General features: G+C 33.6%; 3 protein-coding genes across 3 annotated transcripts; all 3 read right to left on the reverse strand.

Moving 5' to 3' along the window:
• Positions 1-1,693: 1,693 nt before the first annotated feature.
• Positions 1,694-5,366, reverse strand: LOC125847562 (uncharacterized). Its single transcript, XM_049527180.1, has 4 exons — positions 5,190-5,366; positions 3,047-3,522; positions 2,181-2,425; positions 1,694-2,085 (listed from the first exon to the last, which is right to left on the reverse strand). The coding sequence occupies exons 2-4, from the start codon at positions 3,496-3,498 to the stop codon at positions 1,844-1,846; spliced, it is 939 nt and encodes a 312-aa protein (XP_049383137.1). The 5' UTR covers positions 3,499-3,522; positions 5,190-5,366; the 3' UTR covers positions 1,694-1,843.
• A 1,378-nt stretch (positions 5,367-6,744) lies between these two features.
• LOC125847571 (glutaredoxin-like) lies at positions 6,745-7,390 on the reverse strand. The gene is made up of 4 exons (XM_049527189.1): positions 7,283-7,390; positions 7,112-7,200; positions 6,921-7,019; positions 6,745-6,827 (listed from the first exon to the last, which is right to left on the reverse strand). The coding sequence occupies exons 1-4, from the start codon at positions 7,336-7,338 to the stop codon at positions 6,745-6,747; spliced, it is 327 nt and encodes a 108-aa protein (XP_049383146.1). The 5' UTR covers positions 7,339-7,390.
• Positions 7,391-8,833: 1,443 nt separating this feature from the next.
• On the reverse strand, positions 8,834-14,628 carry LOC125847554 (isocitrate dehydrogenase [NADP]). The gene is made up of 15 exons (XM_049527170.1): positions 14,278-14,628; positions 14,158-14,201; positions 13,943-14,052; positions 13,601-13,638; positions 13,014-13,091; positions 12,339-12,392; positions 12,158-12,259; positions 11,964-12,052; positions 11,758-11,861; positions 11,532-11,600; positions 11,325-11,440; positions 11,144-11,178; positions 10,919-11,061; positions 9,760-9,882; positions 8,834-9,300 (listed from the first exon to the last, which is right to left on the reverse strand). The coding sequence occupies exons 1-15, from the start codon at positions 14,528-14,530 to the stop codon at positions 9,207-9,209; spliced, it is 1,452 nt and encodes a 483-aa protein (XP_049383127.1). The 5' UTR covers positions 14,531-14,628; the 3' UTR covers positions 8,834-9,206.
• Between the last annotated feature and the right edge of the window lie 1,793 nt (positions 14,629-16,421).

Below are 16,421 nucleotides of genomic sequence, written 5' to 3' on the forward strand. Positions count from 1 at the left end.
TTTGGTGTTTTGAGCTCTAATCCACACTAATTTTTACACCAAATTTGATGTAACACTATTCATCACACTAATTCACTTTTTGAATATTTTAATATTATTTCATTATACAAACTTTTAATTAAACATTATATAAATTATATGTTTTAATTAAATCTCTTGTATATTTAATTAATTTTTATGTAATATTTTTATAATATTAATTTTAGATATAAAATTTAGCTTTTTTATAAATAAATTTTTCTATATATGACTTTTTTAAAAAATTAAATTTATGTTAATTCTACTATAAATTATAATTGGATATAACTACAATTAACCTTCACAAAAATTAAAAATGCAAACATTGCTCATTTTGAACTACGTAATACATTAATAGAGCATTTATGAGAGCACCGTAGTGATCTTGAAAGTTGAATATTTATGTAGAATTTAAAATATTTTTTTCAATTATGTAATGTTTATTTAATTGTATTTCATTAATGATTTCACTTTTATTTGTATTATCCATTATTATATATAATGTATAATATTTTCTAGCAATTTATATTATTTAAAAAATTATGATACAAAATAATTTTATATTAAACGATTATAAAAGAAAATAATATGAATTATATATGGTGAGTGTTTTAGAAAGAAATTGTTTTATGAAATAAGAAATAATAATATAATAATGAAAAGAGAGAAAAAAATATTTTTTTTGTGTAAAATTTGGTGCAATGGGTTAAAGTTGATTATACCAAAAATAATGCTGACACCAAATTTTGGTGTTTGGGTTGGAGATGCACTAAGATGAGAGGTTTTGTGGTCACCATCTAATGTGACCTGACTTGCAATCGACTATTCATGTGGCTTTCCAATTTCCTCAATGCCACACTAACACACACATACTTTATTTTCCCTCTTTTTCCATGTAATAGCTTTTCAATAGTAAGTCATGAAAATTAAATATTCCGTCCAGCCACAACCTCTCCTCAATTGTTTGATACTGAAACAACTAATAACGATTCGGCTCCTTTAATCCACAATTACTATTAACAATTCTGCTTAGTTTATTTTATTTAAAAATAAATAAATTAAAATTAAAATTGCATTTGGTCATACTTTTTGTAAAGAATATTTAAGATCTAAATGTATTTTTTAAAACTTGACTAATTTATCTCAAACATACCATCAAATCTGCTATTTAAAAAATTTGCAACATTTTATTTTACCTTGTTTGAAAAATTTGAAGTTGGAGTTGTGCTTGGTTATAATTTTTGCAAATAATATTTGATAAAATTAAAAAAACAGGATCATTTCTATAGATAAAAAATTTAGAGTAATTTAAAATAGGAAATATATAGTAAAAGTGAAAACAAAAGGAAGAAAAAAATATAGCTTGTCCTGGTTCAGTTGACATTCAACATGCTTTTGATAATGTATAGCAAGCAAACTTGCAATTCCAGAAAAATAATCTGACAATCCCCAAGTTGATATTTTACCTAGATGAAGCTATACATCCTCACTGCCAAAAAAAAAGATATAAAATCAAGTATGTTATGCCATCCAAGTCAGCTCTTCTGCTTAACAATTCAACCTGAAAGTTGTATAAAACTAATTTTTTAATAAAAAAAGGCAATGCAAGTAGCACAAAATCTGATTCCCCTAGGGTGACATAAAGAAGGTTTTATAATATCGAAAACAAATACCCTCCGAGTAGAAGCAATTCTTTACCTTTTTGTTAAATCTCAAGACAAAATTGTCTGATATCTATTCGTAGAATCAACAAAAAAAATAAGCACAACATCTAAAGGACGGACAGTGTACCCGACCACAAAAATTGGATATTCGTTGAAACATACTACACAAAACATTTGAGTCTGGCAAATGTCAAATAGCCAGTATGACCTCTTGCCTCACCAGAAGGCCTAATCACCACTGTAGGAGAAGAAGAACATTCAGTCCCATTGCTTCCTTCAGCAGAACCCTGCCTCCTCTTCCGTGGAGGACGCTCAATAGAATCTCCTTCATTTACTGGGCAGCTCTCTAGTATCTTTTGTCTAACTTCATAGGTGCGAAGAAGTACTTCAAATGTTCTTATATCTACGAAATCAAAAACACTTGCCACATGAGAGTCTGTAGTTTCTATAGCAGTGTTTTAAACTGAATGAGACCAAGTCTCCAGGAAAATAACTTGCCTGTAAACTGTGATTTGAGTGCTTCACATGAGCGTTGTACTTGCTCAATGCATGGAGAGAAGGAGCACAATACCCCATCTGGTTTCAACATTTTGCCAGCAGAAGGAATGGCAAGCCAAGGTTGAGGAAGGTCTAAGAATACTGAATCTGCTCTCCCACAAAACTCATCAGGGAACCCTTCACCCTGTATATCTCTTACTCCTACTGTGACCAGACTGCTCAACCCTGTTTTTTCAAAGTCCTCCCTATATGCGGAAATTTTAAACACCAAGTTAAACTCACATAAAATGAAAATTATAATGAGCTCTTCTATCTCATTCTTCGTCTTTTAGATGGGTGTGCAGAGTTGATTGGAAAAAGAACGCTTTTCCTAATTGATATTATATTTGCATGAAGAGGCAAGTGTTGAACAAATTTTCTCTGTCAACTCTTGCAACATTTTTGTGCTAGTGCACAATGCTACATGGTGGTAGTATTACACTTTTACATCATAAAGGCTGCATGGGAAGATGTTTCTTTCCCGTGGCACTCTAGAGCCAACTCCTGAAACCTTATCACTTCTTAATCAAGCAGCAAAAAGAAGAAAAAAACATTTTGCTACAAGAAGAAATCCTATGAAAATGTTCTTCGTCAGTAGAAAGAACCCCAGTTAAAAGAAGGATTAAATTTTATAACCTCTTGAGTGCCCTACAACTAAAAATGTGTTTAACATGAGTTTTTCTAAAACTAAATTTCTGCACTAGAATGACTGTAATGGATAGTAGATGCACTTAAACCAACAAAAGCTTGGTAGAAATCAAACTAGAACAATTGACTACTTAATGACTGTAAATCCACAAATAAGTTCCTAGGTATTAGGGTCTTACCTAGCTGAGGCAGCTCTCTGTTCATGGAAATCAAAGGTATAAATATGGCCAGTGGAGGCAACAGCCCTTGCAAGCGAAGTTGTCAAAGATCCACTTCCAGTACCAGATTCAAGAACCACACAACCAGGAACGATCTCCAGGTACATAACAACAAAACTAATATCAGCTATATAAAGAATCTGGGTTCTGTGACTCAGTACTAGCGTCCATAGCTCAGGAGTTGGAGCTAACAAGTAAACAAAAGCACCTTTGTTACTCAAAACCTTGGACCCAAAAGGTTTACCTATCCATTCAGAATGCTTAAAAGCACCAAAACGATTCTGCAGAACCCCATCCTCACTGACCTTCACTGCTTTCATTGTGTCATGTCTCTCATACACAATGACCAAATCTCCATCTTTAATAAAGCGCTTAAACGATAATTTATTTGCTGGGTCAATCGGAAGAATCATTTAGAATGGTTGAATCTTAATTACCTGCCAAACATAACCCAATAATTACTCGAGAGCTTCAAAAGTGCGGAAAAGGAAACAGCAGTATCCCAATAAAATATGCAGCTTGAAAAACAGAACTGTAACGTTAACAATTCGTCAAGCCTAGAGCTTACGGGTTCGGTCAACCCTATAGCTTTAATCCAAATCTTGTATTTGTCTTAAGAAATCCATTGAAAATGTGCAATGCTTCTTGTAGTTAAAGAATACTAGGCTTGCTATATATTACATCCCATTAGCATTAGGAGCACTATTTCTTCTAGAAACTATGTACTGTCCCACACCTTTTCCTAAAAGAATGTGCCAAACCTTGAGTACTATGAAATTCATATCAAATCATTTGCCCAAGTTTTAGAGGGGGGAAACGAATTGTTTTGGCCTTTTATCCTTTCTCTAGATTGAGATACGTGCTTTCTCTTCTACTACTCTGAATAGTTCAAATTAATAAAATGATTACGAATAATTGCCTATCTAGTTGCGGAGGCCAATCTAAATTCTACATACAGTAAAGTACTGCTCACATATTAATCCTTTCATCAGGTTGATTAAGCTTCTTGTTTATGTTCACGCTTCAACTCCTACTTAATATGATTATTTTTGCTCTCTTGCCACCAAGCTCGTGCCATAAAGGACGCTCCATACCTCAGCAGAGCTCACCTCAATGCATTTCTCTCATCTCGCCTTTCTTATAATGGTAGCGTTCAAATCAGCTATAATGGTTGTTCCCTTCCACCAATACAAGTACCAAATAACATTATCAAATTTTTTTATCTCGACACTAATCTCTAAAAATTTACCCATTTTATCAGTTTATTGACCGCTAGGCTAATTACTTGAAATAATGATCATCTTTTTAGTATTAAAAAGTACAATTTGATAACGTCTACATCCTCTAGATAATGCAAACAATAAGTTTTAGATCAAGTTCTCAACACGTTCTATGACAGACTCCTGCAAAAAACACCAGAAAACCAGAGGAAAAGCTGGGTTCACGTGTACTGACAATCAGAGAGAACTCCAAAAATACCATATTATCATAACTAAACACAGGACCTAAAATTAGTCAACCCGTTTAACCTCGGTTATTTAGCCACTCAGAGAATTTAGTCCTATCCAGCCATCATATATAATCCATTGAATATGTGCGATGTAATATATAGCAAGCCTAGTATCGTCTGCTGATTTCAACTCATGTATTGTTAACAATTTGTCAAACATGGTGTTCTTATCTCATCATTTCAATAAGTTAACAGAATTATAAATAAGTATAAAGTTGTGCACTTGCTTTTTTTCAAGTTTTCTACATACGCCTTTGAATATGTGTTCTTACAAACGACTTCAAAGACAGAAAATACACAGAATCAAACAGAGAATGTACGAGATTCTTCTATGCTCTCAGTTTCAATGGAAACAGCTTTCAGCCACTGGGAAATATGAAGATGGAAAAATGGCTAGATGTTTTCCTAATGTTTTTTTGTGCGATGTTTGCTTTCCTTTGAAAAAAAACTTTTAAATCGAACTGTAGTTTTAATTTTTTGCTATACCATGACAACACATAGTAACTACAAACAAGCATGTTTTTCTGAGCACAGTGAAAAAACCCCCAATTCAGAGACGACGAATTTACATAGAGTTGTGAGGAGTATACTTACAAATGCCGATGCTACAGATTCTTCCGACAATGAAGGCCGGAATACTGTACTAAGAGTGAAGAGACACGTGACGACGCGGGGTCTGCCGATGCCTTGCTGGGTTTCGCACTGGTGGGTTCGAGGAAGAAGACGAGGCGGGGTCTGGGGTATACGTATGTATTGTTGTTCGTATTGGTGGGTTGGGTCTCTGAGGACCGTATTGAGGTGCTGGGCTGAAATATTGTATGGGAGAGGAAAGTTGGGCCTATTTGGTGTTGCTGGAAAGAGAATTGGGCTGCTCTTCAGGATTTGAAAGTTGTTAGATTTGGGAAGCAAATGTGGCTAGGATTGCAATTGAAGAAATGACTAGATGAATTGTTAATTTAGCCGATTGAATTAAGAATTTAACCGAATTGAATTTCACTAGCAAATTCGGCTAAATCTTAAATAAGAAGGATTAATATGATTAACTAACGAGTTCTTTGACATGTAAACCTTGGCTTGCCTAGATTGAGATTGAAAACGAATCACATTGTAGTAAAAGTAGAAGATACAAATCATTTCAAACGTGGTTGGAAGTTAGTATACACTACTACTTACAGCAATATATTGTAGATAGGATGGTGTAAGTTTGATCCTTCCATCAAAATGGCAGCAGGAAAATAATCAAAATGCATTATTACTCGTTCAACTTTTTTTCTGAAACATCAAATAGCATTCACATGACCATTTAAAATTAAATTCTTTTTTATTATGAAAGAACTTCAAATATTGATCATTTGTTTTTGTACATATTTGCATTGACTCGAAGGACGACAAATAGAGGCGGATTGACCTTAAATTACTAAATTCAATATTTTATACCCAAAACATAAATTCTTGTGTAAAAACTAACGAAAATAGTAAGAAACTATTACTCATAAATTTAAAGATGTAACGAATTTAATGCCAATTTTAAAGTTTTAACAGGTTCAGTGCAAATTTGTATCATGTTTCTTGAAATTTCAAATAAGGGGAAGGTAACTGAGGATTTCTAGTTGATATTGCAGATTCAATAGAACTTCTGGTGAGAGTAGTTATTGATGATTTGTTATGAATATGTACTGCGTCTAGGGTTCAAGATTCGAAGAAGAGCTTCAATAATTCCATGTGTTCGATCATATTTCTTGAAATTTAAAGAACGGAAGGTAACTGAGAGGATATACATACATACAACTTTTAGTGGGCGGGCATAGGTTCTGTTTGCTTTTGTGATTATTTAGTTGCTTTGATGGAATTTATATCTATTAGTAAATTGTGCAGGAACCAAAGGGATCTTAATAACTTGGTTTAGGCATTAAAAATTCACCACCACCTACAAATGCAGTTATTATTGCATATCAACTCAAATGTCTTGTATAAACTTTAAATATTGGATTTGTCTCTGTCTGTTGTGCGTCTTTGCTTTGACTCAGCAAACTGAATTTCTTAATTTGGAATTTCGCTATAGAAAACATAAATCATTTTATTAATTATCACTTCTATAGACAAGATAAAATCAGTTTATTCATTAAACAACCCCAACTACTTGATCCTCTTAAGCTGTAGAAGAGTTAACAGGTGCTCCAGCCTCGGTTAGCAGAGGAACAAGATTCCCTTCCCTGTGCAAAGCAGTTGTGGCTGCAAATAGTAAATCTTAAGATTATTTTTATGTCAAGGAATTTAACCATATATAGTTAAAATAAACAAAGAGGAAAAGGGGAAGGGACATACAGTCACATCCACCAATGTGCTTCCCGCCAATGAAGACGTTTGGTATTGTTCGCTGACCAGTCCACTCAGCCAGTGCTGCCTGAATCTCACTTCCATCCGCTACAACAACAAAGTCATTTAATTTTGTTTTGTATCAATAAAGTAGTAGTGCGATTGTAATTGTTAAGCTGAAGCAGAAGCAGATGCCTTACTTTCAGAATCTAACTCAATGGCCTTGAAGGAAGTACCGATATTAGACAACAAATCCTTGACACTAACGCAGAAGGGACAGTACGTCTTGCTGGGAATTCAATTGAGATCAAACAAAAACTAATTAATAGTAACACTGGTTCACATTTGACAATCAAACAGAAATTAATTACCTGAAGACCACAACTGGATTGGCAGTAATTATTTCCTTGGCTTTGGTAAGTACCATCTTCAATCGATTAGCTTAGACTGGACACTTCTTATTTTTTGGTTAACAATGCCTTCAAAAAGCTCTATATATACAAGTTGATTAGTCTGGACCAACTTGTGGCTCATATTAGGAATAAAATTCAGTAATGGGATTCTTGCATAGTTTAGAGGGTTAATAGGACCTAGTATAGTTTAGTGGTATAAATAATATAAAAAAAATAATTTCACCATATAATAAGATCTTCACAGAATTAGGTATGTAACTGATCATTTCGTGGTACGATTCTCATGTTTTATCCCTATTGAAAATACATTTTTTTTATAATTCAAAGTTGGTCACCTCGTTTCTTTCGGCGGCCTTTCATCATACATGCATTATCACTAACAACTTGTATATGCATAACATATATAAAGATTGATCTTTACTAACAATAATAGAAAAATCTTAATTATTTGCATGCAGTACAAAAGTATGTCTCAAATTATCATATCTTATCAGGTAACAAGGAGCGGAGCCACCATTATAATCAACAATTCTTGTACGAATTTTGAATTTGTAGCTCTAAAAGGATTTGAGATTGGTCATATTTTAAAAGACATGTTTACTTATAAATTGGGTCATATAATTGGAACACGTCACGAAGTGCTTAGTGCTGCTACAACCATCAAGGGAGCAGTACTTATTTAAAAAATTAAATTAAATAATATGCATAAATGATTTATTCAAAATCCAATAAAAAAATGATTATCCTTCCGGATTAATATTTAACCCACCTCTAATCATATGAAAAACAAATTAGACAGGTACGTATATTGGTTTTCTTGCGTCATCCTATAATAGCACCAATGATGTGGGGCTTTAATGGGTTTTATAATATTCAAAGTTGCAATTTGCATGCCTCTTTATATTCTTAGAACATAAATTAAGGTTGTTCAAGAATCACTTTAGCAATATTCTAAAGAGGCTTGTTGCCAACATTGAATATTCTAGTTATATAGTATTTATCAGTAATCAGTAAAGAGACAAGGTGCAAGTACTGCCAGACTGTTGGAGTTACTAGGAATATTATCATTATATTGGATAAAAGGAATTAGAGAAGCTCAAATACAAAAATATTTCAAAGATAAACTTATCCCATCCATACAAATATGATAAACTTATCCCATCCACACAATATAGTTAGAATTCTTCCCCTTAGGTTTGTCTCATTTTTAGCACTCCGTTTTGGTTGATTTCCTTGAAATTTTCCCTTTCAGCTATGGACTCAATAAAAGCTTTCATTTCTTACATTTGGTAGATAGAAAGAGCGCCGAAGAGAACAAGATAATTGATTCTATTCATGTCGGAGGAGTTTTGAGAGTGAGCCAACACTCATGCAACAGTTCACTGTTGCAGACATCTCTTTATTAATGACGCTTTAGTTTACAACAAACAAAGTAACAGTAACAAAAACCTAATTGCAAGAGTAGAGCTTTAACAACTGAGCTATTTGCCAAGAGTCGAGAGGACGATATATTAAAGTAATCATATGATTCTTTCTATTCAAAAGAATTATTCCTTCTTGTTGAGCTTGACTGATTTTTGCAATAGCAACCTCAGTAACCAAGTGTGTTTCAGGAACACCAGCACAATGACAGTGCTGACAGATGACTCGAAAAATGGATTTTTATGAAGGATCCTAATTCAAACGAGACAATATACACAACCCATTGAGGAGCAGTACAAATGGAACACTCAGCCACCTGCTATCTCGTATCTGAACGACTACAAAAACTAGAGTAAAGAATGTCAACGGGAAGTGCATAGGGTTATGTTCACTGTGAAAAGGATGCTGCTCATGATCTTCTTCAGCTCATACACGTTCTCACTACATAATCCAGGATAACTTAAATAGGCACCGAGGCATGAAGCTTCTCTTGAAGTTTCTGTGCTACAGCATCAATAAACTCTTCAGTGTTCAAGTAGAATTCTCTTGACACCCTGCACAAGTATAATTACTCAAATACTGAGTTTCACTGAAATTGAGAGAGAAGTCGCAGACTATTCATGTTAACTAACACCTCTTCATTTGGTTTATCTTACTAACTGAATCAAGTCTTAGTGTCAAAAACATTTTTCATAAAAAATAATTTATCAGTAAGAAGGTGAAAACTTCTTAGTAGAATTGTTCAAGGTGACTTGGGATGTAGAATTTATTGTTTACTTTAAAAAAAATAAAAAATAACCGTGGTGTTAGATACAGCTTTCGCGCATCTCAAAATACTTGGTATTTTGAGTACCAAATACCAAAAGGAGGAGGACTCCGTCCTTACCCAGGAGTAGGCTAAGGGTTTACAGTCAGTTAGAGGAGATATCAGAAATTCCAAGTGTGGAGTAAAGAAAAAGAGCTGGACTATATATGCCGTACAGATGACACTGAAGCAGGAAACCAGCACTTACTTGGGTCCATGAGCTAATATAGCTAAGTCCTTAGTCATCTTCCCGGACTCTATTGTCCCAATGCAAGAAGCTTCAAGGGTGTGAACAAATTCCAACAACTTTTGATTCCCATCAAGCTGAGCCCTGCAGAAGAATAGTGTGTATTTTTTAGGCATTAAGAGACAGATCCATTGAAATCAGAAATTAAAAGCCACCTTTAGTTTTTCTGTCAAATTAGATTATGTCCACTTGCCTAAAAGTAAAATAAATGGAAAAAGAATAGAACACCAGTATTGTGTTTGCTTTTGGAGTGCCCCAATAGTCTCACCATAACAAAAGTAGCCTTTTCCATTCCTCAACTTTCCTCAAAAACATCGGAAATACTTCTCAGCTCTTGCTCAAGGGAGAGTTCTTTCATTTATAGAGGAGCAAAAATGGAAAAGAGGCACTTGCGGGAAACTCCTTGCCGAGGGCCTGTGCACCCCCGGGATTAGTCGGGGCTCAAAGAGACTCGGACACCCGGTGCAAATCAAAAAAAAAAAAAAAAAAAAAAAATGGAAAAGAGCAGGAATAAATTTTAATTTCCTTTATAAGCGGAAAACCAGACCCACCATACGGGACACAGGGAGTAACACAATTTGTACAGAATCCATTTTTGCATCCACTACTCTTCCCTTTTTTTCCATTCTAATTATAGGGACAACATGATATCAAGCAGGCAATCAGTTCATTATTCGACCTACTCTTAGTAATAGTCATATCACCAAGCCAGAAAAACTGATTCACGTGATGGCACAAGCAAAAATAATTATAGTTTAGGTAGACAGGCAACCTCACCCAATCCTAAGAAATTAAGGAAAGAAGAGGAAAGCCTCTAGAGTGAGTGTGTAGAGAGAGAGAGCAGAAAGGGGAAGAGGGATCAAGTAGTGCATAATAGTGCAACATGTCCCAACTATGAAAAATAAGTGCACTAAGCTCCTGCTATACAGGAGGGTCTGGGGAAGGGACGGACCACAAGGGTCTCTTGTTTTTCTGCAAGAGGCTATATCCATAGCTCGAACGTGTGACCTCCTAGTCACATGTCAGCAACTTTACCAGTTACCCAAGTAAGTAACAATGAACAAAAGTTTACCCCAATCAGTAAAAGTAACAAATGGGTTAGAGAATAGCAGCAACTCACCTATGTCCAAGTCCCTTTGTCCATGCAAAAATGGAAGCAACACTGTTTGTACTAGTTTCTTGACCCTTTTGATGCAGCCGAAAATGTCTTGTTACAGTGCCGTGAGCTGCTTCAGCTTCTAATGTCTTGCCATCAGAAGATAACTGCAGAGTTGATACATTATATTATACAGAGGACCAATGGGTGTGATATTCTATAAAGAAAGCTTAACGGGAAGATACCTACCAATATAGAAGTCATGAGGCCCAGAGAACCAAATCCTAAATAAACAAAGATAGGCTAAGTTAGACTTTTAGAAGAAAAGTTGATATAGTAACTGTATCATCACGCCAAATCAAAACCTTCAACTAAGACATGAATTTCAAAGGAACAGAATGAAGTAACAGAGTACAATCATGAGGATCACCTTGAGCGAGCAAATCACTCTGGACATCTCCATCATAGTTCTTGCATGCCCAAACATATCCACCCTCACTTTTTAATGCATAAGCTACCATGTCATCTATCAGTCTATGCTCATACCTATATGCCAGTGACAGCTTTTGACCAATAATGCAACCATTTTCCAGAAATAAACTACAAAAACTGCTCATTAATCTCATAAAAAACCAACCATATCGAGTGTTCCTCAAACTGTTGCTTCCACTTCTCTTCGTATACCTCTTGAAAAATGTCCTTAAACCTGGCACAATCAAATTTGACAGTGAATAATTCAGCTAAACTCTTAAAAAAATATATTTTCTGGAGATTCAAAATAGCATCCCCTTTCAATTAGAAGAGAGGGAAATTTTCTGAGGGCTGGAAGGGAAATGATTTGATCAGCATAAATTGAAGGATACCTTCCATCGTATTTCTTTAAAATTGTGTTTTTTGTACTCAAGTAAAGAGGCCATTTCTTTGAAAATGCCATTGACATTGATGATTCAGCAAACGCTCGAATTGACTAGCAAATTTCACCACAGAAAAAGAATGAGTATACAAGAGAGAGGAAAAGGCTTGGAAGTGAAATAGCATAGTCATTCATCGAAGCATAGTGCAGAAGAACCTGGTCAACATTGTACATGGCAAGTGCAATACCCGGACCTTTAAAATCATAAACATCCAGCTCCATAGGGGATTCCCCATTTTCTGGCACTGAAAATAAAAATTAACAAACAAGTTGAGTATTGGCATGAGTATGCTTTGTATGTGTATGTTTTGCCTCATAAAATAAATACAGACTGAAATCAACTAGCTCACCAAAAACCATTTTGAGCTTTCCGGGCCCATTAATAATTGCATCTGTGGCACGATACTGATCACCAAAAGCATGCCTACCAATACAAATGGGTTTCTTCCAACCTGCAGATCTCAGAAGTTAAGTACTGACGAGACTGATGATATTGGATGTATACCACAAAGTAGATCAAGAAGATGTTACCAGGAACAATCCTGGGAATATTCGTGCATAGTATAGGCTCCCGGAAAACAGTACCTGAAGACAGAAACTGTCATCATTCTAGCCATTAAGGATAATGAATTTAGAAAGTAAGGCATCCACTTATTTATCTTCTTTCTTTTACAAGTAGAAAGCTCGAATTGGAACCAGCTACTTCTGAAATAACAAATAACAAAACAGGGTATAATGAAGGTGAGAACTTTTTCTCAATTATTTCTTGATATGGTCCAATTAACAAAGGATCATACATTCTAGGTACGTATTCTTTTTTAGTATAATTTAATGACCTGTTCATTTAACCCATAGCACAAGTCCAACATATTGTCGAGCTGGCACTCCCAGAAACTATCGTACAAAAGCCTGCTAGAGTTACCTTAACGTACAATCAATCATTCAGTTTAAATTCCATGTAATGCCAGGGGAAATGTATACTGTCACTCCGTGTACAATAATAGCATATGATATCTTATGATTTATCTACCACCTTTGATATTTCCTGAGATTAACATAAAAGCATCTACAGATAAGGAAAGTATCCTTGCTGCACCAATAAGATGCTCGGTACTTGCCAGACACTATCATATTATGATGGATGCACATCATACACAAGAGTAGACCTTGTCATTGAGATACAAACAAATTGAGTTGCATGCACACCGTTTAAAATGTTTCTGATTGTGCCATTGGGACTTTTCCACATAGACTTCAGCCCAAATTCCTTGACTCTGGTCTCATCTGAAACATCAATAGTAGGAGAATTAGAAAGTGTCATAGTGCAATTTGCCAACTTCCACGTAACTTCACTAGCGTTTGGCCATAGATTTTGGGAGTAGATTTTGAAATTTGATCTTCAAATATTTGTTTGGCCATGAAATTTGATCAGATTTTCGATATCTGATCTTCAGATATTTTCAAGTTCCTAAAAAAAGGTCTTTTGGGGTTTTGGGGAGTTGGGACTTCCACTCACAAAATTTCCAAGTAAAATGCATGTCCAAACACAACTTCAAAAACTCAAATTTTCAAATTTCAACTTCAAAATCTATGGTCAAACAGGGGCTTCATGTACTCTGAAAAATCCAAACTCTCATAGCTGAAATATGAGAGAGCCATAAGTGATTTGGAAACTACCATTTAAATGAAACATTTGGACTAAAGCATGAACCTTTATTATTTAAATATCACGCAGAAATTTCCTCCTTTAACCTTTCTCAAAAACTTTTCTAAAACTGGAAAAGACAACTGACCAGGTGTTATAGTAGCACATTTCACAGCAACATTGTACCTGCACAATAAAGGAGTATAAGCCAATTCAAATTTGGAACTAGAATATTTTGAGCAATTAACTGCTATTTGACTACAATTAGCTTTGGTGTGAAATACAGAAGCATTTGCATTAACAACAAAAAGAACGGCAAAACATAACAACGCAAAGATAGCTAACTTCTCAAACTGATACATTAATCTACTTCAACTGATTGTTTAAATAAACTATGAGTTGGCCTCAATTCTGAAGGAGAAAAAAACAACATTTAATCACCTTAAGCAGTGAATTTCTCAGTGCGAGACATTTAGGTAAATGAACTTACTTCAGGGTTGCCTCAGCACTTTCAATAGTAACCTGGTCATCAGTGGCATCACGGTTCAATATACCTAAATCATAATACTTTGTATCCAACTCTAGATAAGGATATATTAGCTGCCACCACATAATGCAAAAATAAACAAAAGATTTAGAAGCGTAATAAGAAAAATTGACAAAACAAAATTAAAAGATATATTCAGAAGCTGACAATAGTTATACCTTGTCTTTGATCATTTTCCATATAACCCTCGTCATTTCATCACCTACAAAAAAAAAGGTTAAAAGAGTGGATGAATAATTACAGATGTGCTTGCACTCATCTCAACTGCAGTAAATTACCGTCCATTTCGACGATGGGATTTTGAACGAGAATTTTGCTAGTCGGACCAGAGGAGGAAGCGAAGCACCGAATTGAGGCATTAGGGATTCGCGTAGTGAGAGATACTCTGCTATTGAAGAGCTGCCGATTGGAATTGACTTGAAAATAGAGTTTTTTACTAGCTATAGATGATGCAGAAGCCGATGAAGATGAGACAAAAGAAGCAACGCCGGCCATGGAGGAACACCGGAGTCTGAGTCGGACGGCCAGCATACCACTTTAGATGGCTTAAAAAAGTTGCCAATTTCTGCCGCTGTGAGAAAACTCGGTTGTGTTTGTCCGCCGTGCGCGATTTGGGCGTCGACGCTTTTTTTTCTTTTCTTTGTTTATCTTTGCTTTGGTTTGGAATTTTTATCAAAATAAATTATTATTAAAATCAGTTTACTAAAATAATATATTTTTATGAATTTTACCAAAATTAATATAAATGTGTTTCTCAATAACTTTAAGTCTATATTTTACGGAGTAAACAGGTATTAAATATTACTATTAGTAATATTTTATAATTCGTTATTCCGAGATACATTTTATAGTTATAACGTTAATATTGAAACACCTTGTTTGAACAAAATAATCACGCTCTTCAATAGAGATTCTTCCTCATACTCAATATGCAATAGGAAATTTGGAGATTTTTTCTTGTAGCTTAGGTACAATCCATTTCAAATATTAAACTGTCAGTTTTGTGATTGTTAAATATTAGACTATCAACTTTTTTTTGATTGTTAAATATTAGACTACCAGCTAAAGAAGTTAATATTCCTCTTCATCCTATTTACAGAAGTTATTGAATTAAAAGTGATGTAGTAAATAAACAAAATAATTATTAAAAAATGTCTATATTAAAAGAGATAAAAGAATTAATTGACATTGTAGTAAAGTACAAGAAGTTATTTTTCCTTACTGTTCTTGATCTTGCAATTGCATCAAAAGTTATTTTTCACGTACACAATTAAGTTGTCAATAGTTCATGTAGCTTCAATTGTAAATTTTGATACTCTTGTTCATGTTGTATTTGTCGTAAAGCTTTATCTGATCAATTTGCCATCATCACACAAATATATTTGCCTTCCATGTAATTTCAGTTGTTAACTATCCAAAATTTTCTATTACGAATTATATGAGGGTGAATCTCTATTGAAAGAGCATTAACATTTTATTCAAACAAGGTAATTTCACTAAAACATAACTTTGAGTAACATTTTTATTGTAAAACGTGTCTTAAAATAATGAATTATAAAACATTATTGACATGTACGTTTATGTTTGTTTACTCCGTCAGAACTTATATTTTCTTTCATTAAAGATTTTTGAATAAAATATAGCCCAAAAAATACGTTTATACTAGTTTGTAAGAAAAAATAATTTTAAAGGTATTATTTTGATGAATTAATTTTAATAATGACTTATTTAGTTATTTTTAATCAAAAAAAAATATTCCTTGATTGGAGGGGTGATTGAGAAAAAAAAGGTGTGTTATTCTAAATTGAATATTTCTAATGTTTAGTAAATTATTTTGTATTTGTTTTTATATTTAGTTGAGCTTTAATTTAAAATTATGAATTTCACTTGTTAACTATCGAGAAATAATATTCAAGTTTACCTTTTTGTTTTTAATTATAACTTTAAATTTTCCTGTATTCGAGTTACACCAAGAACAAAAAACAAAACTGGATGACTTAATTCAAATAACTAGATAATAATATGGTAAAATTATAATCAGGATATAAAAAGGGATAAAATTACTAATTTTTTAGTGTAGAGACAAATTTGATTATTTTTGCTTAAAATGTAAACTCGATTTTGGATTTAATTGTTGGTTTTGATTTTTGAAATAATTAATAATGATATATCTTATATTCAACTTATAAAAATAGTATATCTTATAATCTATGTAAGATATATGTGGTTAGTTGTACATATATTGAATAGTTATATTTTAATATATGTCTATTTGTTTAATTTTAATATTTTATAGACGTTAGGTGGTTATTTGTGTATCACTCAAAATGGTAGGTTATAAATGTGAAATGAAATTAAGTTAAAATCCACTTTTATCTATTATGACTTTAATTTTATTTAAATTGTAGTTGGCATTGCAATA

Source organism: Solanum stenotomum, chromosome 12 (assembly GCF_019186545.1).
Source record: "Solanum stenotomum isolate F172 chromosome 12, ASM1918654v1, whole genome shotgun sequence".
Classification (NCBI taxonomy): domain Eukaryota; kingdom Viridiplantae; phylum Streptophyta; class Magnoliopsida; order Solanales; family Solanaceae; genus Solanum; species Solanum stenotomum.

Coding starts and splice junctions, on each gene's coding strand:
- LOC125847571 (XM_049527189.1), bottom strand. CDS start 7,338: ATGGTACTTACCAAAGCCAAGGAAATAATTACTGCCAATCCAGTTGTG. Junction 7,201..7,282: donor AATCCAGTTGTGGTCTTCAG/GTAATTAATTTC, acceptor TTGAATTCCCAG/CAAGACGTACTGTCCCTTCT. Junction 6,828..6,920: donor GCACATTGGTGGATGTGACT/GTATGTCCCTTC, acceptor TACTATTTGCAG/CCACAACTGCTTTGCACAGG.
- LOC125847554 (XM_049527170.1), bottom strand. CDS start 14,530: ATGCTGGCCGTCCGACTCAGACTCCGGTGTTCCTCCATGGCCGGCGTT. Junction 12,260..12,338: donor TATTCCCAGGATTGTTCCTG/GTAACATCTTCT, acceptor TGAGATCTGCAG/GTTGGAAGAAACCCATTTGT. Junction 11,062..11,143: donor GCCTCATGACTTCTATATTG/GTAGGTATCTTC, acceptor TCAACTCTGCAG/TTATCTTCTGATGGCAAGAC.
- LOC125847562 (XM_049527180.1), bottom strand. CDS start 3,498: ATGATTCTTCCGATTGACCCAGCAAATAAATTATCGTTTAAGCGCTTT. Junction 2,426..3,046: donor CAGAGAGCTGCCTCAGCTAG/GTAAGACCCTAA, acceptor TTCCGCATATAG/GGAGGACTTTGAAAAAACAG. Junction 2,086..2,180: donor ACTCAAATCACAGTTTACAG/GCAAGTTATTTT, acceptor TTGATTTCGTAG/ATATAAGAACATTTGAAGTA.